At 42.0% G+C, this 24,886-nt stretch overlaps 1 protein-coding gene across 2 annotated transcripts; it reads right to left on the minus strand.

The window, feature by feature from the left end:
• Window positions 1-12,444: 12,444 nt before the first annotated feature.
• Window positions 12,445-23,212, minus strand: SSBP1 (single stranded DNA binding protein 1). 2 transcript variants are annotated; one of them, XM_027538811.1, is made up of 7 exons: window positions 23,131-23,212; window positions 22,390-22,456; window positions 19,270-19,330; window positions 18,082-18,222; window positions 17,769-17,856; window positions 16,124-16,212; window positions 12,445-12,598 (listed from the first exon to the last, which is right to left on the minus strand). In XM_027538811.1, the coding sequence occupies exons 2-7, from the start codon at window positions 22,411-22,413 to the stop codon at window positions 12,555-12,557; spliced, it is 447 nt and encodes a 148-aa protein (XP_027394612.1). In that variant the 5' UTR covers window positions 22,414-22,456; window positions 23,131-23,212; the 3' UTR covers window positions 12,445-12,554. The 2 variants fall into 2 exon arrangements, with proteins under 2 accessions (XP_027394612.1, XP_027394611.1); XM_027538810.1 differs by lacking the exon at window positions 23,131-23,212 and adding an exon at window positions 22,926-23,116.
• Window positions 23,213-24,886: the final 1,674 nt, after the last annotated feature.

Here is a 24,886-nt window from a genome sequence, read left to right on the forward strand (position 1 = left end):
TCCTGTAATAAGAGTGATCATATATCCCACTTGTCTAGGGCAATCATGGTTATGTAACTGTCACTCCAAGTAACTATTAATAATGCCCCCTTTTGAAGTTTTACTCACTGAACACTCGGGCCCTAAGCTCAGTCCTGGGAATACAGCAGAACTTCAATAAATACATATTGAATAAATATATTTCCCAGAAGTTTGATTACTGTTTTTATCTCAAGCTTTAGATTCATTTTCTAATACTGGATTCATTTTGTTGGATTTCAGGAAAAATAATGGAAAATAGATGAACTAGAAGTTAAATCTTATTTCTGTACTGCCATTCACTCATCTAACATTTCTTGAGCATCTACTAATGTGACAGGCAGTGTACTAGGTACAGGAATTCATGGAAATAGTAAACAAGAGAGACATATCTACAAAAAAATGATATGACCAATGTTTTAAGAGATAGATACAAAATATACATGTTTGCACAGACAAGGGAACAAATTTTCCCTGGAATAGTCACAGGCTTGAAAGAAGAGATGACATTTGAGATACATCTCTTAAAACAAATGGGAGTTTCACCTGGCAGGCAAGGTAAAGAAAAGGGAATTCCATGCACTACAAAAATAGAAGCGAAAATGGTGGTGGTGATTTATTTGCCAATATATCCACAGACCAATATATAACACATATAAAATAATAATGGGCTTCCTCAATGGCTCAGTGGGTAAAGAATTAGCCTGCAATGCAGGAGATGTGGGTTTGATCCCTGGGTCAGGAAGATCCCTTGGAGGAGGAAATGGCAACCCACTCCAGTATTCTTGCCCGGAAAATCCCATGGACAGAGGAGCCTGGTAGGCTACAGTCCAAATGATCTCAAAAAGCTGGGCATGACTGAGCAACTAAGCATGCACTCGTAAAATAATAAATGTACATAGCACTTAATTACATGCTACAAAATGTTTTAAGGTAACTGGAGTAAGTCATTTAATTTTCAATACATGAGATGAGTTCTATTATTGTCCTCATTTTTAAAGAGGAAAAAACTAAGGCTCAGAGATTCTCATAGAGCTAGTAAAGCAGCACAGCAAGGATTCTGACCCAGGCAGTCTGGCTTCAGAATCCATTGCCTTAACTAAAGATCTCAAAAACCAACTATTGGTGACACCTCAATAAATATCAGGAAAAAAATAGGGCCTGGAGCAGTAATGTTAGTCAGGGACAAGATCTTAGAGCCCCTTTCTTTTGTATCACACTGCTTCATCTGCTCTGGTTCCTAATGATCCCTGCTGCTGCTGCTGCTGCTAAGTCACTTCAGTCGTGTCCGACTCTGTGTGACCCCAGAGACAGCAGCCCACCAGGCTCCCCTATCCCTGGGATTCTCCAGGCAAGAACACTGGAGTGGGTTGCCATTTCCTTCTCCAATGCATGAAAGTGAAAAGTCAAAGTGAAGTCGCTCAGTCACATCCGACTTTTAGCGACCCTGTGGTCTGCAGCCTACCAGGCTCCTCCGTCCATGGGATTTTCCAGGCAAGAGTACTGGAGTGGGGTGCCACTGCCTTCTCCGATGGGATGTACCTTAAACCAACAGGTGTTTCATTGAGAAGCATCTGGGTCCCATTCTCTGCCTTTAACATTCCTCCTCATTTATCTGTATAACACATTTTATCAATTGGTGATCTGATAAATTGGAAAAATCCCCGAAGACAGCAACCTACAATACCTGTACCCTTGCCATAGGAATGCTTTAAGCTAATTGTGTGGGTGGCATCTGGCAAACTTCTTGATCTCTCTGATCCTCAGGTTGGAAATAAATAAAGTGAGGAGGTAGCAGACAGTCAATATGAATGAATTGTTTAAGGACCTAGGTTCTGGAATCAGACCTAGATCTGAAATCTGAGTGCCACTGCTCTGCTCATTAGTTATATTACCTCAAGCAAACGAATCTTCCTAAACTTCAATGTGCTCATCTGTAAAACAGGCATACTAGCACCTATTTCATAGAAGTGTTACAGTAATTAAATAAGACAGTGAGTACAAAAATGTAAAATGCAGGCTTTTTTTAGCTTTTTTTTTTTTTGCCACACCACATGGCATGTGGGATCTTAGTTCCCCAACCAGGGATTTAACCTGGGCCCTGTGCATTGGAAACACAGTCTTAACCACTGAATGGCCAGGGAAATCCCCAGGAGTGTTTTTTAAACATTAGCTATTAACAGGGTCATTGCCCTATACACTAACCATACTTGGGATATTTTTATGAAAACTGCTATTTGTTTAATGTGATATTTAACACATATAAAAATACATGTAACATATAAGTAAGCTATAAAGCAAACAAAGTAAGTACCCGTAATCCCACCATCCAACTTAGGTATCCACAAAGTGTCGTACCACGGCACGTGTGTATGCTGCCTCTCTGTCCTACCCGAGCCTTGCCCATTTCCTGTGGAAGCGTACCTTGAATTCTGTATTTATCACTCCTTCCCTTTTTGAATAGTTTTATTATACAGGTCCCTATCTATTAAAAGTATTGTATACTTGCTTGATTTTAACCTGTATAACTGATGCTGGGAGGGATTGGGGGCAGGAGGAGAAGGGGACGACAGAGGATGAGATGGCTGGATGGCATCACTGACTCGATGGACGTGAGTCTGAGTGAACTCCGGGAGTTGGTGATGGACAGGGAGGCCTGGCGTGCTACGATTCATGGGGTCACAAAGTCGGACACAACTGAGTGACTGAACTGAACTGAAAAACATGCTATACAAATATCCTCTGCAACCTGATATTAATGCAGTATATGTTTATAAAATCATCCTTGTTATGAGATAACTGTATTTACTCAGCTAGTATGATAATCCACTGGGTAAGCATTTATTTACCCGTTCTCTGTGGATGAACCTTGGATTGTTTCCAGTTTTGTACTACTACGTATTGTTGCTGTGATCACCTCTGGACTTGTTTCTTAGTCTACATGGTCAAGACTGTTCTATAGAGTCTATCTTAAAGGTAGAATAACTAGGTGAAATGTCAACATTACAAGTTAATGTCAAAATGTTTTCTCAAATAAGGCAAGTTATCTCCCTCAAAAGGTGTCAATTTACATTCCCCCCACTAGCTTCCAAGGTCTACAACATCCTCCTTCACACTTTGTTCTATCAAATGTGTTGAAACTTGCTAGCACGGAGGTCTTAAAATGAAAGTTTATTGAAGTTTCTGGTTTTGCATTTCCTTGATTAACGAGATTGACTAGTTTTTCATACATTAGTGGACAATTTATTTCTCCTGTTAAGTGCTTCTGTCTTTGACCATTTTTCTTACTAAGCTCTCATTTTCTTGCTTTGTGTTTTTCATACATTCCAGCTCTTACTTTTTGCTCTCTGCTGCTGGCGCCCCATTCCAGTACTCTTGCCTGGAAAATCCCATGGATGGAGGAGCCTGGTGGCCTGCAGTCCATGGGGTTGCTAAGAGTCAGACATGACTGAGCGACTTCACTTTCACTTTTCACTTTCCTGCATTGGAGAAGGCAATGGCAACCCACTCCAGTGTTCTTGCCTGGAGAATCCCAGGGACGGAGGAGCCTGTGCGACCCCATAGACGGCCTCCTACCAGGCTCCTCCATCCCTGGGATTCTCCAAGCAAGAACACTGGAGTGGGTTGCCATTGCCTTCTCCAATGCGGGAAAAGTGAAAAGTGAAAGTCGCGTTGCTCAGTCGTGTCTGACTGTTAGCGACCTAGGCCTTTCTATATTCCAGACTATTTCAGGTGTATTATTTCAAATATCTTCTCTGCCAGTTTGTGACTTGTCCTTTTGCTTTCTTTGTGGTGACTTGTGTTTTAAAAAGGTTATTTTTAAGTTACATTTATCGCTTGTTTCTATGTTCCAGATTTTATTTTTAAAAACCTAGCCATTATCCTGTACTTTCTTCTAAAATTTTGTTTTTCCTTTCCTCTTTAAATAACCAAGAATTGACTTTTGTATAAGATGTAGAGATTCAACTTCATTTTTTTCCTATATGGATAATAAATTTTTCTACATTTATTGAATAATCTATAATCTAGTGATCTATAATGCCACTTTCACCCTATCATTTCCATATATGCATGTCCTGTTTCTGAGTTCTCTATTCTATACAACTGTTCTATTTGCTTATTTCTGCACCCATATTATACTTCATTTATTACTTTAAAAAAAAAAAAACCTGCCTTGCCACCTGGCAGAGCAAGCCCCCATCTCACCCTTCCTCTTTAGGAGCATAATGCCTGGTCTCAGACTTTTGCTCAAGAATACATCTTTACTATCAGCTCATCCAGTTGCCCCCAGAACACTTCTAGGCATTTTCTGATCTATAAAACATCAACTTGGGGAGGACTGACATCTTTACATTTTGATGCTTCCAATAAACATGGCGTACCAGTTTGTCTTTTCATGCATTTCAAAAGTTTTATAACATCCTCCAAAGGGACCACACACTTGAGGACACCTTCCATCTTCTGATGTGCTTGTGTATACGATCTTTTTTGAAATTACATTTTCTTGGCTGTTTGCAATTGACTTTCATATACTGATCTTATTTCCAGCAACTCCTAATTACTCATCTATTGATTCCCTTGTATATTCTATGGAATCCCAAAATTTGCAACTTTCTTTGCTATCTTAACACTTTCCCCCCCCTTTCTCACTGTGCCAATACAACAGGATTAGTTCCTCATGAGAGCTCTCTCCTTACCAGCACTCACAAACAAGAGGTCATGTGAGCACACAGTAGATGGCAGCCACCTTGAATCCAGGAGCACAGGCGTCATAAGAAACCATGCTGGCACCTGATCTTAGGGCTCCCTGCCTCCATAATGGTGACAAAATAAATGTCTGTTGTTTATGTAACTTTGTCTATAGTACTTTGTTATCGCAGCCTCAATTAAGACATTCAATGATGCAATAAAAACTATGTTAAACTCAGGATTCAGTTACTTTTCCTCTGGGAAATCTCACTCCAGATTACTTGGTCTACTATACTGGCAGGGGAAGTATGAGGGTAGTATTTCTGTTCTTAAGTGCTCCTTTATTTAACAGGGAGCTGTTAAACTAAGGGTCCTCATTAGGGACTTCAAGCAACATTACACAGTATTTATTTGATAAGGGTGCTCAGATTCACTCTTTTTAACGCTGTTAAGGTGCTGTGTAGGTCTTATATCCCAATCTCCTCCTCGAATTCAGAATAAGATGGTAAGTGAAAAGCCTGGAGGACTGTGTAAGCAGAAGTAAGATCCCTTCCACTCTCAGTGGAGAGTCATGCAAGACAAAGGTGAGAGTAATGAGCTGATCACCTGTATGGAGATAAAGGGTTAAAAATGCATGAATTCGTTAATTAGATTTAACTGCAAAGCACAAACAAGTGGCTACAAGGTAGATTTATTTGTGTTGCCAAAAGAAGTCCAGAAGTAGACTGTCTGGGACTGGTGTGGTGGCTCCATGGTCATCACGGATCCCAGCTTCCTCTTTCTTCCACAGCCTGAAGACCATCTCATGCTTCAAGATGGCTACCGGAGATTCAGCCACCATGGCCACATTTTAGGCAAGAAAGTCAGATGACAGTGAAGAGAAGCACACAGGATAGGCCTCCCGGCAGACTTAGGTCACTGAAGGAACTTTCCTGGAAATGCCAACAGATGACTTCTGCTTACACGCGCCGCCCCCCCAGCCCCCAGCCCCAAGCAATTCTTAACTGCAAAGGAGAACAGGAATGCAGTACTTTTGCTGTTTACACTGTCACCCCCAAAAAGTATGGGTTCCGTAAATGTAGAAGGAATAACAGATACTGGGCAGCAAATGCATGCTTCTTCTTTTAAACAATGCGTCTTATTTTCTGTATTTTACGATGTTTTGACATCTTGGGGCCCGGCAGATCATGGGAGCCACTGCCCCCACCCCATCCCCAAATGGTAGGAGATTCCTAGAAATAGTAGAGGAGTTGCCCACAAGCATGCCTTTGATATGCACATCAAAGCAGCCCTGAGTTCACAGCCCTCATCAGCCTCCTGAGCTCATAGCCCTCACCAGGACACTATTCCTCTGCCTGAAATCCCCCACGGCCAGGTACCCGACACTTAGGGACCACCCACTACCCACTGCCTACTGAAATCTATGCGAGCTGACTAACACTAATCTTGTTCGGCTCCCCTATCCTGTCTCACCCACGCTTCCCCCTTGCTCCCGCTGCCTCCTGACTTACCCTGGCACCTCCCCATGTGTGCATGGTGTGGCCCATGCCCTCCACTCGGGAACTGCAAGTAAGGAACTCCTCTCACAGACAGCTGCCTTTGTGTCTGTCATCATACCATTCCTGATTAAAACCAACCCCATATTGTAGAAAGTAGACAACTGGAAATCTTTCCCACAATATGGCTTTCCACATCAGAAAGCTGGAATCCTGGCCACATTTGAAGGTTACCTCACAAAAATCTGCTTACAATGTGTCTGGAGGGAAGAAAAAAATGTCACTCTTGCCTCAGCATCTCTTCTGAGCACCAGACTCATTAATCTTCACCCTCCCAAATATAAGCTAGAAAGTCTACAACTAAACAAAACTAAACTCAGTATCTTCCCTCTTCTCAAATCTGCTCCCACATCCATGTTCCTTGTTGTTGTTGCTCAGTAGCTAAGTCATACCCAACTATTTGTGACCCCGTGAACTGCAGCATGTGAGGTTCCCTTGTCCTTCACTATCTCCTGGAGCCTGCGCAAACTCATGTCCATAGAGTCAGCGATGCCATCCAACCATCTCACCCTCTGTTGCCCTCCCCTGCCCCGTAGCATAGTGGACACCTGACAATCTGGGGCCCTCATCTTCCAGTGTTGTATGTTCCTGCCTTTTCATATTGTTGATGGGGTTCTCAAGGCACGAATACTGGAGTGGCTAGCCATTCCCTCCTCCAGTGGACCACACTTTGTCAGAGCTCTCCGCTATGATCTGTCCATCCTGGAGGGCCCTGCACAGCATGGCTCACAGCTTCAGAGAGTTATGCAAGGCCCTTCACCACAACAAGGCTGAATCCATGAAGGGGGATCTTCAAGGCCCCAGCGCCCACATTCCTTAGTCTCAAATAAAAACGTCACTATCTCCGCAGCTGCCCAAGCAGAAGCTTCAAATCTTCTTCTGACTTTTCTCTTACCATCAGCGCACGTGTTCTGTCACCACTAGATCCTGGGTAGGAGTTACGTGTTCTCTGCGTCCCCCGCTCAGGGCCTAGCACAGGATCTGGCACATAGTAGGCACACAGATGAATGAGTCCACGTGAATCCCACACGGCCATCATGTTACCTCTCATCCCCATTCTACTAAACCTTCCCAGGCTTATTCAGTAGCTCTGCTTTCCTCCTTCTAACCCTTCCCCTGTCTACCCAGTTCTTAAAGGACAATTCTGATGAGATGTCCCTGTTGTGAAACCTTCTAAGGCTCCTACTGCCAAAGTTCTCTACAAGTTTTCAACACCCTTCACAGTCTAGCCTCAAACTACTTTTTGTGTTTTCTCCTTGAATGTTTCATAGACCTTTAAGTTTCTGGACCTCTGTTCATGCTGCTTTCTGACCCAACTATTCTCTTCTGTGCCTCGCAGGACTGTTTCTACTGTGACTATCATACTTGACTACACAGCCTCCTGCTTTCGTCCTCCCCACCCAAGCCCCGCCATCCTACACCGTGAGTTCCTTCAATGCAGAAGCCCTGTTATATTCAGCCTTATGTCCTGGCTGCATGGATGCATGGCATATGACAGGTGCCCACGTGGCTTCTGTGTTTAAAAAGATGCCCAGGTTAATGGGAAATAGACATAGAAGACTAACAACAAAGCCAAGAAAAAAGAATGACCACAGTGGAATATGTGCTCAGAAATCCACGGGTGTTGATAATACCACCACAAAAAGGTAAAGGACAATAAACAGAAATGCCCTCTTGGGATCCCGTGAGACTCAGTGAGATGGACGTGGTGGCTGGAAGAGAAATACACCTTACTTAAAATAACCGTAACAACAGTAATAACATCCAGTACGTACTGAGCACTTGATGCAGTTACTATGTGCTATATAAGTTACATGTATTATTTACTATGTTCTTCACAGGAGGGCCATAAAAGTAGGACTACTATTACCCCTGGTTTATTCACAGGAAAACAAAACAACAAAAATCACGGCATGGCAAGTTAGGAAACTCACCAGAGTTCACTCAGCTGCTCTGACCAAAGCAGAGATTCAAATGCAGGCTCTGTGACTGCACAGCCTTCAGTGAACTATTATGACAGACCACCTTTTCCCCAAGTGACAGGTAGAGGAGAAAACCAAGAAAGCAACAAGATGTAGACCAATATGGACAAGCAGGACCCTGAGGTTCAAAGCATGGCAGAGAGCTAATGGATGAACAGTAAAAAGAGAATGAGAGGGGACGTCAATGATGCTGGTGCCAGCCAAAAGTCTCTCTCTAAAAAGTGAGCCTGACAAGTTTTTGAACAATCTTCCGGACCATCTTAACACTCAGCAGGAAGGAAACAACTGGAGGAAACAATAAAAGGAGCAGACACCCTGAACTTATTTTAACCAGTAAAGAGACACTGCTTGATAAAAAAGAAGAGGAATATGTAAAGATAACCTGGTAGGGATATTAACTGTTATTTATTTTCCTGTGGGAATCATTAAACTGAAAATGAGAAAGAATACTGAAGAGGTGGTGGTATTTCCCCATCACTCATAATTCTTCCTCAAATAAAGCCTAGAAGGTATGGAATCCTGGTGTGATTCAGATGCACCCTGCATGGGGCTCCAGGCAGAAGTCAGCAGTGGGGTTCTGGTTATTCAAGGTCAACAGGAGTGGGAAAGCGGTTACACTGCGCTGTGCCTAGTAGCTGTCATTTCCAACTCTTTGTGACCCCATGGACTGTAGCCCACCAGGCTCCTCTGTCCATGGGATTCTCCAGGCAAGAATACCAGAGTGGTTGCCATGCCCTCCTCCAGGGGAATCTTCCCAACCCAGTGATCAAACCCAGGTCTTCCACACTGCAGGTGGATTCTTTACCAACTGAGCCACCAGGGAAGCCCAAGAATACTGGAGTGGGCAGCCTACCCCTTCTCCAGGGGATCTTCCTGACCCAGGAATCAAACCAGGGTCTCCTGCACTGCAGGTGGATTCTTTACCAGCTGAGCTACAGGGAAGCCCCTAAGAAGGCTACGGGCAGAAAGCAAAATGCAAACCTCACCTATCCAAGTTCAAACCCCAGATGTGCCTCTTACAAGCTGCACCACTTTGACATGTGTCTTAATCTCTCAATTTCAAGTTTCCTCACCTATAAAATGGGGATAATATGACCTTCTTCTTAGTGTAATAGTTAAATGAGTCAATAGTAAAAAGTACTTAGCTCAGGGATTGGTGTGCAGCCACTAATATGATTACTGTTACCTTGTAAGATATTTCTCTATAACTCACTAACCTTGTGACGATCTGTTGTTTTCTATGATGATTTGCTTGCTGTTACTCCCACCAATCTTCAGGGCATATAATGCAAACCCTGACAGGAAAACAAGTAAGGTGATCCTGCCCTCATTTGCATGTCAATGTCCCAGTGCAGTCTGACAGAATACGCATTTACAAAGCCCTAAGCCATCACTGCGCCAGGCTGAGCTGGACAAGGGTAAAAGGGCAGGCTGAGTAAAAGACAACCCTGCCCTCAAGAACTGCATGTTATCTTTTAGGAACAGTGAGAAAAACTACTATTAATTTCCCCTAAATGAGCTACGAAGGTTAGGCTGAAACCCAGTTGGCAATGACAGGTAATCCCCAAAATAGCCACAGGAAAATGTCTTTGATGATTCTGGATGTCTTTGGAAAAGTAAGCACCCAGCGATTTTTAAGAAAAGGATGACTCTCTGAGAACTGCACCTCACAGCAAATAGTGGATCTCATATGTGATAGTCTTTAAAGTCAACCCTTCCAGGTTGTATATACTTAAAGAGGAGAATACAAGAAAAAAAGAAAAAAAGATGACGTTTCTAAGCGTGACGTGAATGAGAGAGAGCCTGGCTTGGAAATAATGGAAAAGTTGGGTTTTTTTTTCCCCCAAAATGTAAACAGCTTTATTTCTTATTATAAAAGTAATACATACTCAATGCTTAAAAAAAAAAAAAAAAAGAATACACAAAAGTGTAAAGTAAAACATACACAATCTTCCCATTCAGAGATCATCAGAACATTTTGTTTTTCTCCTTCTAGACTTCTTGAGGTATATATCTATTATCATTTACTTCTTTTTCAAATACGGGATATATTTTCAAACCACACATGCTGTTTGACACTCTTTCTCCCACACTTCCCCATATCATACTCATCATTAAACTAACATGGAATCCCAAAATCAAAGTCACAGAGCAGTCTTCTACAGGTACGGTCCCTGACATTGCAAGACCATGAAATAAGGAAAAAGACCCCCACGGTCCATGACTGCTATTGGATTCTCCGTCTCCTCTGAGACCAGCCTGGGAACCACAGGAGGTTTCTCAGCAGCCGGGGCTGCCTGCAGGGGAGGGCAGAGTTGATGCTCCCACAGCCCCCCAGGTTGTGGACCCCAGGTCTGTAGCATCACGTGCACGCTGAGGCCTCCGCCCTGAACACCTAATTCTGAACGCCCCACTGCCCACCTCAAAGCCTCTCAAGTGAACTTCAGTGGGAGTCTGCAGAAGAGCCCCTCAGCTCACAAGATCCTGGAGGACACACTCTCTGGCCCCTGCACCAGACTGCCCCGGACTCACAATCACTTGGCAATTAAGCTGTTTTGTTCACCATGTCACTTTCCCAAAGCACAGATTCATCACCCAGTTTAAACAGGAATACTTATATGCATGACCTCTTACAACTTTGAAGGGGCATAAAAGTAGCTTTGCTGAGGACAAGAATAAAAGTTGTCCCAAAGACAAATTTTATCTACTTTACAATTTTGCTTTAAGGAATGTGGGGTCAAGGAGTGAGTACTACAACACCAGACAGTTTTAATGTGGGAACCAAGAGGGCAGATGTAACATGCTGATTAATGGTCCCAGTTATAGGAAAAAGGAAAAGAAAAAGGTGGCTGGAAAAAAAAAATTTAAATTTAAAGACGGTTGATATGAGGAAACAGTAATTTTCTCCCATATCTTGGCATGTAAAGGATAAACTAGGGAACTCCAATTTTCCTTAGCCAAACTGTAGTATGAGTACAAAAAGCTGTTGAAGTGTGCAGAAGATACCTTAGAACAGCCAAGGGCCCATAAAATAACATGTGAATGCGGTTCCTGTTTAAGTCCAGCAGGATGTAAGCTACAGTGAACACCACACTCAGAGGCAGGGGGAGAGGACACACAGCCTGGGACACAAATAACCAGGCTGGGCTAGAGGCGGAGCTGGAGCCTGAGAACAGGGACTTCTACCGTGTGACCCGACAACCTGCCCAGCAGCAGCCAGCCTCTGTACACAGCAGCAAAGGAGTGCGCACACCGGGCAGGGACTGATGCCAACTTCAGAAAGTACAAGATGCATTTAAATCACTGAGTTTATCTTATATAATCATTACTAGTAAATTCTTAGTGCTCTGTGATTTTCAGAATCTTATAATGAAAGTGACTGTGTGTACCCAAGTGTACATAGCATGTACAGCAGAAGACCACGTAGAAAAATTAAAGGGACGCATACCTGGGGCGCTAACCTACAGACGCAGTGCCAGAGGGGGTTTAGGGGGCTCCCTAAACAGAGCGCTCCGCATGAGACGAAAAGAACAGAGAACAGGGGCTTAGAAAGACAGAAAACAGTGAAACCAGAGCCCCTGGATCACCTCCTGGAGATGGACAATTTCACCCCAGTTGCACTTCAGGTCTTTCCCAGTGGTAAACTGTTTGATGAATGCTACTAGTGAAACTGTCCAAGGACAAAAGACGGGACTGAGGTAGCTTAGTCTTGAAGCTATTTAGGTTAGATACTAACCGCTGCTCAGCAAACCCCTTCACTTTGGGCTAAAGCTCATTATCCTATTGGGATCATTCACGTGTCAACATTTATTGCCTACTCTTTGCAAAGTATTGGTTAAACATGCAAGTACACGAAGAAGATACAGCCCTTGGCTTCTGGTCTATAAACCAGATAAGGAAATCAGTATCTACAACCATGGGATAAATGTCTGACATACAGCAATACTCAAAAACACTGTGGTGGTTGACTCTATGCTATAATAGAAGCGTGCACAAAAAAGTGGGGGGGCGGGGGGGCCCTTCCCAAAGGACATTCATCCCTTTGCCATAACATGGATGAACCTAAAAGTTCACAATTTTGTACACAGAAACCATCTCTTAAAGAATAAACAATCAGTGAATACCATTAACAGGCAGGAGCTACCAGAGTTCATGACACAAAAAGGGGAAGGGGAGTGACGGTCAGGAAAACGTTATCACTCATTTTACAACGAAGAGTATTTTAATTCTTGTCCTTTGAAACTATAAACACTAGCATGATTTGGAAATGAGACTGTACCAAACGCCGGCCAGAGAAGAATCGTCCAGTCTACGGCTTCTCTTTTATCTGGTCACTCAAAAATATAATATTATCTGTAAAGAAGCCAAAGCAGAAATGTTATTTTCAGAACTCTTTCTCCACCTCACTTAATCATTCCCTTTTACCAGATACGTATTTTAGTGCTAGTCACCAGACACTTTAGACAAATTCTCAAAATACTAGGTTCCTGCTGACAAGGGGACGACAGAGGATGAGATGGTTGGATGGCATCACCAACTCGATAGACATGCATTTGAGCAAGCTCCAGAATCGGTGATGGACGGGAAAGCCCAGTGAGCTGCAGTTCATGGGGCCGCAGAGTCGAATACGACTGAGCGAGTGAACTAACTGATGTTCTTAACAGGTATATGTGATAGGCATAATGGAGGTAAAAGCTGGGCTTTGACGGTTTATCAATAATTCAGACCTTGTGAGAAAAGGTGGGATACTTCTTGTCTTCCCTGAAGGTAGCAAAGGTCTTCTCAGTGGTAACTTTCTACAAAAGAGCTAGTCACACACTTTGATGCTTGCAACACTCAGACAGATGCCAGTAAACCAAGGAGCACATCCTAACACAGAAAAGGATCGTGGCATCACATACCACATGCTGGAGGGAAGGGGGAAGGACGGGGTTCAATACGGCCCCATCAGGACAGACAGATCTATTTGTGTTTTTTAAGTCTGAACACTCATACAGAACACACGCTTACTTTTAAATTTTAAAACAAAATGAGTTTTACACATTTATTCCTGGGAAATTTTCTAGTAATCAATATTTCAGAGGGAGCATTTTTATCCAAAAACATCAGACACTGCTCCTAAAAGGTTGCCCAGAAACAATTAGTTTAGAACAAGCAAAAGAAAAGAAGCAGTACCTTCTACATAATCCTGAAACACTGACATTCTTAAAACTGTAGAATTATCCAAAAAATGGTTACTATACAATAACTGAGTATTTGTTCATGACTACAGTCTTCTAAAACTAGAGTATTTTGGTACAGAATGGTTATTTCAGAAGAAATTATCCAAGTTGACATCACTATGTAAAAAGACAAGACTGCCACCTGCTGGTGGTTATTTTTAAGTTACACTGATTTCTAAGAGAAAAAAAACATAGCCTATAAAACAGATGAGCCAAATTATACTCTATTCCCTTCCATCCTAAGGGTACTAAAGACCTATTCATTTTACTGTTAGCCATAACCCTATGTTAATTGCTTAATCATCCATGCTGGTGAATAATAGTGACAAGAAGAAAATGGCAGATAATTTGAAATGTTTCTCTTTGACCTGGTTTATAAAACTTCACACAATTTAAATTTGAAATTTGCCCACACAATAGGTTTACAGTGGAAGATGAAAGTATTAAATGCTTCATAAATATGTCAACTATTTTATTAGAAAGCTTGATTTTCCACTGCTGAAACCACAGGCATAGCTTTATACCATACACAGGTCTGAAAAAAAATTTTTAAACAGTTAGATACCTCTGCAAGAATGAGCCAAGGAAGAACAGGGCAAGCAGGAAGCGATTTACTCAAGACACTCAAGAAATATGAAAGCAAACTGGTCAGAAAGAACCTTCTCTTAGGTTTAATAATGAGGGGAGGAAGATACCTATATTGGTTCTCAAGGTCAATATACTTTCAAGAAAGTAGTAAGAAAATATATGCTTATTATTTATAACAAATTATAATTTATCAATAAGGCATAGTAGTTAAGACATGAACTCTAGAACAAGTTCAAAGAGAAAAAGGAAAATCTGTCGGTTAGGAGACCTAAGTTGTCAGATTTTTAGCCTCCCAAATCTAAATTCTTTTTTTTTAAATAAGACTTAGTGAAGTGAAGTCACTCAGTCGTGTCTGACTCTCTGCAACCCCATGGACTGTAGCCCACCAGGCTCCTCCCTCCATGGGATTCTCCAGGCAAGAGTACTGGAGTGGGGTGCCATTTCCTTCTCCAGGGGATCTTCCCGACCCAGGGATCGAACCCAGGTCTCCCGCATTGTGGGCAGACGCTTTAACCTCGGAGCCACCAGGGAAGCCCTAAATAAGACTTAAGATATATATAAACCATGTAATATAATGTATAGATTGCTGTACATGGAGCAATCAAAAAAATTTCAATACTATGACATCTAGTAAAAGATAAATTTAATAATGAGTTCTTAACACTAGCTCTGATAATAGCACTATAAAGAGGAATCCATACATTTCCGAGACACCTACTGAAATATTTATGGATGATACAATGTCTCAGATTCACTCAGAATGATCCAGGTGGGAGAAAGTAGGCCGGTGCATAGATGAAATATTGTTTGCCATCTGCTGATAACTGTTGAAGCTGCGTGACAGGAGCTTTTGTTTTTCACTCCTCTCTCCTTTTGTGTATGTTTGACATTTTCCATAATAAAAAGTTAATTTTTAAATATCTAATTTTGGCATATCTCAGAGGCTCATAAATAGCTCTTTCATTCTCATCTACTTAAGAAAATAAAGTTTCTTGAGTTTTATATCCATAAAAAAGAAAACAGAATGTCTAATAACTTTTATTTTAGCAATTAATCCAAAAGACAACAAAATGCATCATCTATCTCATTAAGACACATTTTCAATAAAATGTTACAGCTTTTGTACTTACATATTACAGTTGTTTTGGTCAATTATGTTCTAAAAACAACTGTAATGATAACCTATTCAAGGAGAAACCCAATATTCAGAGCCTCACTATCACAAAGTTTTTTAAAATATTTTAAAATTTCTATTTATGTATGTACTTTTGTTACATTTAACAAAATAAAATAATAAAATATTTTTGACTATACAATAGATTATATTAAGATATATTAAGATACACTTCTAAGGAGAAAATGGGATTGAAAAACAAGTTCAGAGAAAAGGGAATCATAAACTTTCCAAATGTCGAAGAGCTTGTATCTTTTTAATGATGATGGATACCCAATTGTTATGGTATTTAGATCCCTTAATACCTTTAAAAGCAACATAATTTTATATTGAAAAAAACTCTTAATGTCAACTTAAACATGTTCAAAGGGGTATATATTGGTTTCAAAATTCTTGCAGAATTTTCAGAAAAGCTTGAACACTCTCCTCTAGAGAATATCTTCTTAACCTCCTTTAAGCTCTGTGCGTCCATGTTTCCATGTTGTTTTGTATTTTGTTTAATGAGAACAACAGGAGTTTAAAACAAAATCATCATGTTAAGTACCAAACAGGCTCTGAATGAAGCTGTACAAATGTCTGATGCCAGTATTAGTTTAACTCTTCTTGGTACATGCTTTTCCATTTAGGTCATGTCCTTCAAAGAGGCAACAGTGCAATGGATAATTCTAAAGTTACTTGTGAACTAAAACTGTGAGTACAGAGATCGCTTTCTGAAAGAAGAGATATATATACACAGAAACTTAGAGCAGGCTCACAAACTCCACTCGGGATTCTCCTGGTGAGGTGCCTTACAATCTCATAAGCATCAGTACTAATAGCCTCAGGTAAGGCTGCAACATAGCCAAGCGTTCAAAGAAAAAAAAAAAAGAATAGCGATTATCACAAGAGCCTTACCAGCTATAATTGTTGTTGCTTGTCGTCTGACATTATTTTTATCCGTATATTCACCATAGTCTACTTTCCCTTCCACATAAATTCGAGACCTGATAAAATAAAATTTACCAGTTTTAGTCTGGAGATTTCAATATGCTTTACAGCAGAGAGCCAGGTCAGAAAAGAGCAATGAGTATAGTCTTCAAGGATGAAATAGATAATCACACATACCACTTCTCAAAATTCAGAATTAAGAGCGCTAAAACAGTTTCCTGATGGTTAGGACGCCGCGCCTTCACTGCCTGATCCAGGAACTGAGATCCTGCAAGCCACGAGGCACAGGCAAAGAATAAGAGTACCGAACCATAAAGTACACGTGGACTTGCCTTGCCACACTGGAAAAAAGGATGTTTTCATCCTTTAGCTGCCTGTGACCCTTATGAAGTTTAAAAAAAAAAGTTCCAAGTTTTAATTAAAAAAAAAAAAAGCAACCTTAAGACCCTGAAAATGAAGAGCATCATTTAAATCTCTATGATTGATTTCCAACATGTGATTTTTCTATCCCCTTTGACCCTGAATTATCTAACAGATTCGTTGATTTTTTTTTCACTTATTTTTCAGTTCCTTTCTATAGTGAGGTTCATGAACTTACTCTCAAATGACTTTAGATTATTAAAATTCAAAATACAAGTTTTCAGCTTAGTATTATTTCACCCAGAGTTAATTACTAAGACTATTCTGCACTCTCTAAAAGGCTGAACTAGAAGACAAATGTAACGCCGACTTTAAAGGGTAGAAAATGGCCACAGTGGCACCAATTTCAGAATTTAACAGCACTGCTACTGCACAATACAGAAAGCAGACTAGTAAAACGACTGGGTGCCAAAGGGAACGGCCACACAGATTCACCAACCAGCATGTGAAATCGATGCCTTTTCCTTGAAACGTCCTCTACATACCATACACACACGACAATGGAAGCTCATCTGAAGAAAAGGTATGCGATTATTGAAAAAAACAGAAATTTTAATTATTGCTAAACTTATGTTTCATGAAATGTTTTATTTCTATAATACATTTCTAAACTATGACTACAGCTGCTGTTAAACACAACCTTTTGTCCTTCTGAGGGTTTGGAAAAGACACTTCTTATACATAATCCAAACATTTCAAAACGGAATTGCTAAGTTCATATAAAATTATCAAATATGAACTAACTGCCCTGAATTATCACCAGAATACCTCACTGCATCAGGCTCCCAACCTCCCAGACCCTCTGTCAAGCCACCACGTGATGCCAAGGACAAGACAGCCAGCATTGGGGTCGCTGGCCATGGTGGCCTGGGAACCCTCATGAGCACTGCTGCACCCGTGACAGGCACACGGCGCCCTCTGCCTTCTCTCTCACCTCATCAGTGCTGTTCAAGTTCACATCCTACTGTCCTAAGTTCTAAGTTCTTAAAAGGCTAAACCATGTTAAAACCTTTAAACTAGTCACATATGACACTACACATACAGTATTAAGCACTGAATAAATACCTCTTGGGCTAACCCGAAGTAATGAGTGGTACTTTATAAATAGAAGAGCTACAGACTCCATGAAAACACGCTCCTAGTTTGTATTTTAAACCATTCAACCTGTAAGCTCCCTCCTTCTTCAACTTACCCCTTTTTCACATACTGATACGCCACATCTCTGAGGCCCGGTCGGAACACTGAAATTCTATGCCATGTTGTCTTCTGACTGACATCACCTAAGTCACAAGAATCACAAGGACAGGGAATGTGGTTACAAATGCAAAGGACAACTGCAAAAGGACATCATGTCCAGCTAAGCTACGCCATGGTTTCTAAGAGACAGGACAGAGTTAGGGAAGATCCTTTCCGAAAGTATTCTTAAAGTATCTAATTAGACAATTCACACTAAATAATGTCTATTTGCTGCGGATAAAACTAAAACCCCAGTCTTTTATACTCACCCATTTGGTAGGTTTCATTTTCCCCTGATCGCCACATCTCATTTGTTGCTAGGGAAAATATCGTGACTGGGTTTTTTCCTTCTACCTGTCTCATGACAGGGTCCTGACCTACTCGACCGAGCAACTGCACGCGATTCAGAGCTGAAAAGCAATTTGTAGATAACATAAGACTGACAGAAATGTCCAGAAGAGGAACAGCTACAACCACTACTTCAACTTCAATCTCGGCATTAAGCAAAACCCAGGCACTAGAAGGTCAGAAAACAAGTGTGAGGAGCAAATAAAAAGAGGCTCAGGGGAAAAAACAGGACTGATAAGAAAGGAGAAACTATCCATAGAACCCCACAAAACAAGCATTAAGCTCTTTATCTAAATTCTTCTTTTCAGTTCAGTCACTCAGTCGTGTCCAACTCTTTGCGACCTCATGACTGCAGCACACCAGGCTTCCCTGTCCATCACAAACTCACGAAGCTTGCTCAAACTCAAGTCCATCGAGTCAGTGATGCCATTCAACCATCTCATCCTCTGTTGTCCCCTTTGCCTCCTGCCACCAATCTTTCCCAGCACCAGGGTCTTTTCCAATGAGTCAGTTCTTCGCATCAGGCGGCCAAAATATTGGAGTTTCAGCTTCAGCATCAGTCCTTCCAATGAATATTCAGGACTGATTTCCTTTAGGATGGACTGGTTTGATCTCCTTACTATCCAAGGGACTCTCAAGAGTCTTCTCCAACACCACAGTTCAAAACCATCAATTCATCTTTTAAATACCTTTTAAAAAAATTTTTAAACTGTTTGTATGGTTAAAAGAACAAAATTGAGATCTGAAAATCTTTATAAATACAGGGACTCTTTCTGTGAAACAATCACTTTTCACAAACGTTCACGGCTTCAGCCAACTAGCACACAGCCTTGGATGTCTTAGATAACCAAAAAGGACCAAAGGAATTTCTTCGGCAGGAAAGCGACAATAAGAGTGGGTAAAAAGTGTATGATAAGGGAAGAAGAACCAGGTTTACAGAAGGCTCCTGCAGCCTGATAGGAAGAGATAAGAAGCCAAGGACAGAGAGGCAGATATGAACCAAAAGCATGACGGTTAACAGAGTATAACCCCATGGATGCACCTCTTCTGCAACGTATCTGAGAACATGAGCACATTGCTGTAAAAACTGGAAATCAGCTACTACTTACATCTTTCAAGAACCAAACTGCTAGCTACTTCAGACTCATGCCTTACAAACTGACGAAGTACCTAAAGTGGAACAAATAAGTAAAACAGCGTTAGTACAGGGGCAAAGGCAAGTGTAAACAGAAGACCCGTTCACACCTGGTCACCACCCAGTCAGCAGCCCCTAAGGCACACACCCACACAAGAGAGGTGCACCCATCACAGTGCCAGGCACGTATGCATGCTCAGTGGCTTCAGTCACGTCCAACTCTATGCAAACCTATGGACTATAGCCTGCCAGGCTCCCCTGTCCATGGGATTCTCTAGGCAAGAATACTAGAGTGGGTTTCCATGCCCTCCTCCAGGGGATCTTTCCAACCCAGGGACTGAACCCACATCTCCTGCATCTCCTGCACTGCAGGGAGATTCTTTACCACTGAACCACTGGGGAAACCCCACAGCCAGGAGGACCACACACAGGGGCAGCCTCCTGCAGAAGCCCACAGGCACAAAGAAGCCTCGGGGAGTCCACAAGAGTCCATTCCCAGGCCTCTCTGGTGCTTCCGGAGAAGGCAATGGCACCCCACTCCAGTACTCTTGCCTGGAAAATCCCATGGACGGAGGAGCCTGGAAGGCTATAGTCCATGGGGTCGCTAAGAGTCAGACGCGACTGAGCGACTTCACTTTCACTTTTCACTTTCATGCATTGAAGAAGGACATGGCAACCCACTCCAGTGTTCTTGCCTGGAGAATCCCAGGGACAGGGGAGCCTGGTGGGCTGCCGTCTCTGGGGTCGCACAGAGTCAGACACGACTGAAGCGACTTAGCAGCAGCAGCATGGTGCTTCTGTGCTTGCACACAAAACGGTAAACAACATATGTTGGAAAAATTGGTGCTTCTGACAGCCCCAAGGAAAAAATTTAAGATAAACAAACATGATTCTTTGATTAAGTACAAAAATAGGACTGTTCAAATCAGTCTATCAGAGAAAGACAGTCGCTGCCATGTAACAGTAGCACTCAGTGATAACCAAAGCCATCATTACTGAAAGGGCTTCCCAGATAGCGCAGTGGTAAAGACTGCCTGCCAAATGCAAGAGACGAAGGTTCGATCCCTGGGTCGAGAAGACCCCCTGGAGAAGGAAATGGCAACCCACTCTGTATCTTGTCTGGAAAATTCTACAGACAGAGGAGCTTGGCAAGCTATAGTCCATAGTAGTTCATCATTAATGAATACTAGGTAAGTGCTTTGTCTCTTATCAATTAATCCTCAGAATAAACCTATAAACTATGTAAAATTACCACCACTTTACAGATGACAAAAATGAAGTTCAGAGACAGAGTGAGTAACTTGCCCAAAATCCTACAGGAAAGAAGTGGCAAGTCACAGCTGGAACTCAGGGCCCCCAACCCCAAGGCTGCTGGCTTTCCCACTGCCCTTTGCTGCCTCTGTTCAAGGGCTACTGCCAAGATTTGAGTACACATTACTGAGAACATTACTGGATTCAGAGAGCTAACCATTATATCAGAGAAACATGTGTCCAGAAGTGGCACTGTTAACATACAGTAGGTATCTACCAATGGAAACAACACCCATTCCAGGGTACTTTTGGCTGTGGAATCCCAGCACTACGCTTGGGGGCAGAAGGTGGGTAGAAAAATAAAAATATGAGTTCAGTTCAGTTCAGTTCAGTCGCTCAGTCGTGTCCGACTCTTTGCAACCCCATGAATTGCAGCACGCCAGGCCTCCCTGTCCATCAACAACTCCCGGAGTTCACTCAGACTCACGTCCATCAAATCAGTGATGCCATCCAGCCATCTCATCCTCTGTTGTCCCCTTCTCCTCCTGCTCCCAATCCCTCCCAGCATCAGAGTCTTTCCCAATGAGTCAACTCTTCGCATGAGGTGGCCAAAATATGAGTTACCACATACTAAAGAATCAACCTGCTAACTGGTACCTATGTCATGATTCTAGAAATGTACTAACCTGATGCTCAGATGAGCCAGAGCTCACATGTTTTATGGAATAATAATCTGTCCCACTGGGGGCACACAAAAATCAAGACCTACCAGAGAAGCAAAAATAGGGAATGAATTATTTAACTGGGATAATTTTTTAAAACTAAACTTTTAACCCTTTTATATATGGTATTAAATTTACCTTAATACTGTAGAATTGTGTATTAAGACACGAGAAACTTTTCCACGTTTCAACACATTAAAAGGTATATATTTTAAAAGTATGTATAAGTTAAAACAGGGATCCAAGGATATACAGCCAATTCTGCAGCAGAGTGGAGGAGACCTGAACAGGTTCCACTGAGGAAATGATTCTTCCTTAACAAGATGGGAGTTACGAGAGGTGTTATAAAGGAGAATCTATACAACTCGGTGCCCAAATGAGGTAAGTGAGGAAAAGCGGGTCTAGGCTGACTCAAGGCTGGCTAGACTGACTGAAGAGATTAGGTGAGGAGCCTGACTGGGTGAAATGAGGAGTTCTGAACACAGTTCATCTGTAGAGTTGCTGAGACTTGACCTGCTCTCCTCAGGAGGGAGATGGCGTGTGGTGGGGGAGGCAGACTGACAACAAAAGAAGCAGGTGGTCAGAAAACAAACCACGTGATTTAAAAAAAAAAAGCTGAAACAATTCTCATAGACTTTAGATCAATAAGGACTTTAAATGCTAACTGCTCTACACACAAGTAACACGTTTTAAAAAGTTAACTACTCTCATCATATATGTGAGTAAACTAGAAACGTTTTGTTTTTGCTTTAATGAACACTATTTATTCAAGTGGTAAAGAATCTGCATGCCAATGCAGAAGATGCCAGAGATGCGGTTCGATCCCCGGGTCGGGAAGATCCCCTGGAGCAGGAAATGGCCACCCATTCCAGTACTCTTGCCTGGAGAAGCCCAAGGGCAGAGAAGCCTGGTGGGCTACAGTCTATGGGGGTCGCAAAGAGTCAGAAACGACTGAGCTTGCAATCTACCACCAAAATCTGTCCCCAACCCTCATATCAACTAAGTACACATAAGACAGGTGGGCTCAAAAGACTTCTGCCTCTGCAGGCAAAACCCTAAAGAAATGTGATCGCCATGGTTTATAATAACACATCTCAACATTAACATGGAGAAGTGATTACCTGTACTACAGGTCTTCGAAACATGGCTTCTACTCTCTCTTCTTCCAATCTAATCTTTAGTCTTTTCCTGAAGAAAAAGAGATTATATCCTATAGCAAGAACACGATTTCACTGAAGTCCTAAATTCCTAACGGCATTCAGGGCTTTTACGCAACGAACCTTGAGACCGTAACATATTACGCCCCTGCACATTAGACAAGGATCCTCTCCCACTCCCCAAAATCTCTCGCACCTTTCCGGTTTTTTTTTTTGGTCCCCCTTAACTTCCTTTTAACCCATACAAAAATTCTGATTCTACCCCCATTTCTATTCCACTGTTTTCCCAAATTCAGTTAAAACGCAAGTTCCCTTCTGGCAAGGATTTCTGCTTCTTCACTGTTACACCCAATACTTCTAAAACAGCTCCTAAGACAAAGAGCTCAGCAAATACTAAAATGTTATCATGGCGCTTCAATCTGGAACGTGCTGCCGCAAAAATTACTGCCTCCAATCCCGTTTGCAAAGAACAAGGCGATCCCTGGGCTTCGCCGTCTCACCGGTGAAATGTGCGGGCCCCCTTGCTCAAACCCGACGCTCCCAACCAACAATGTATAGGGCCTGGGAGGTGAGACGAAACCACAGAGTCCTCCGCGCAAGAAGAGGAGGTCTATACGCCGACAAAGCAATTCCTCCCGGCCCGCGCACAGCCGTACGCACACCTAACGCAGGACTGCGGCCTTCCGCCCTTTCTCCCGCCCTTACCTGAGACTCTGGTCCGCACAGCCTCCAGGCAGGGAATCGCTTCCGGGTGCTGCCGGGACTCAAGGCTCGCGAGAAGGAAGAACCGGAAAGTCTTCTGAGTGCATCGTGAAAATGCAGCCAGCCGGCGCTGCGGGAAACACGCCCCCTTAACGCGGTAGTTCCGGGAGCCTCCTTTCGGGCGGGAGCAATATATCAACACTGCCTATTGGCGCGCTAACCTGATTTTAACTTTGTAATGAAATGAAATTACTGTATTTGAAGAGTTTCCGAGGTCCGCCCAGGACTCGGCAACGTGAGCGAAACAAAGGATAGCTGTGCCTCTGGAAAAACTAGAAAGGATCAAGCCTCCAAAAACAAGAAGAAAAAAACAGTAACAAATAAAAATAAAACAGAAAAAGGCATGGGGAAAGAGCCGAAAGTGCAAAATTTAAGGGTCACAAAAAAAGGGGGGGGGGGTATCAAAATAAATATTAGTGCAATATTTTAAAGTCAGAATTAAGGAACACATCCGTGAATAAAATATAACTTGTATTAAATACAGTATATAAGCCAAGTAGATTCCTAAGGCACCAGGAAAAACGTGCACGCCTATGTACATGTTATGTATTTGAACATTTTTTCCCCAGAACATTAAAGTACTTGAAGAAATATTGAATATTTAAAAATTAGGTGTATTAAAACTCACAACACTGTTATTTTTTAACGCCAAAAACAAAATTATAATTTTACCTTGATTGGAAGTATAACAACTGATAATATTTTCAAAAGCCTTTGCTTACCTTATTTCCAACTGCAAGAATTTCCATCTCTGATAATTTTTCTCGAGGAAGTGGCATTCTTAATTAACTTAAGCTTACCGATCTTGCCTTTATTTAGAATTCATTGTGGATTTCATTAATTTTAATAATTTTAAAATGAAGCACTAGTCTTGAATGCTGGATTTCCTAGCCACCCCTTAAATTTTGTCTTGTGCCCGCTAATCCTGGCCTTGTTGACAGAGGGGAAAGAAGGAAGACAGATTGCAGAATACAGGCTGGGGGGCACCTCCCCGGGCCTCTCCATCATCTGGTCCTGGCACTGTCCAACTTCTGGAAAAGGTACAGCCACATCATCCTAATCAGCAAATCTCCTCAGAACCTTACTTAAAACTCTTCAACGGCCCATTTTTGCCCTAAAAGGAAAAAATATCAACTATTTCATGTGGTTTCCAACACATACCTTAACCCAGTCTTAATAGTATGACTTCCTAGTTGATATATTTCATGATGCTTACCTGTTTTACTTCTACCTTCAACATGTTTTGTCCTGGAAACATACCATGTTAATTGCCTTCAGGCCTTGCTCAGACACTAATCATCCTACATGCCCCCCTTTACTACTGTAACTTGCCCTCTGATGATTTCCTATTTTAAAATCCTACTTTCACTTGAGCTGTTGAGTCAAGTGAAAAACCAGATTCATCCTTTCCTTCAAAGCCAGTTTCCCTCTTCTAAGTGCCTTGTGTGTTTTAATGGTGCCAAGATTCTGCCAGACCTGAACTTGAAATCACCTTTGAAACTTCTTCCTGATCACCCACATTTGCTCATCCACATCCAATCACTTGGCCTTAAAAGTTCTTTATTAGGCCTCAAATCACTCCCTCTTTCTTTCTGTTCACAAACACTTTGGAGAAAGGAATGTGGAAAAGTTTATTTTTAAAAAAAAGGCAGAAAGCACTGTGCAAATTGAAAGTCACATGCAAAACTTTATGAATAAT

The sequence above is a fragment of the Bos indicus x Bos taurus genome, chromosome 4, assembly GCF_003369695.1.
Source record: "Bos indicus x Bos taurus breed Angus x Brahman F1 hybrid chromosome 4, Bos_hybrid_MaternalHap_v2.0, whole genome shotgun sequence".
In the NCBI taxonomy this organism is placed as follows: domain Eukaryota; kingdom Metazoa; phylum Chordata; class Mammalia; order Artiodactyla; family Bovidae; genus Bos; species Bos indicus x Bos taurus.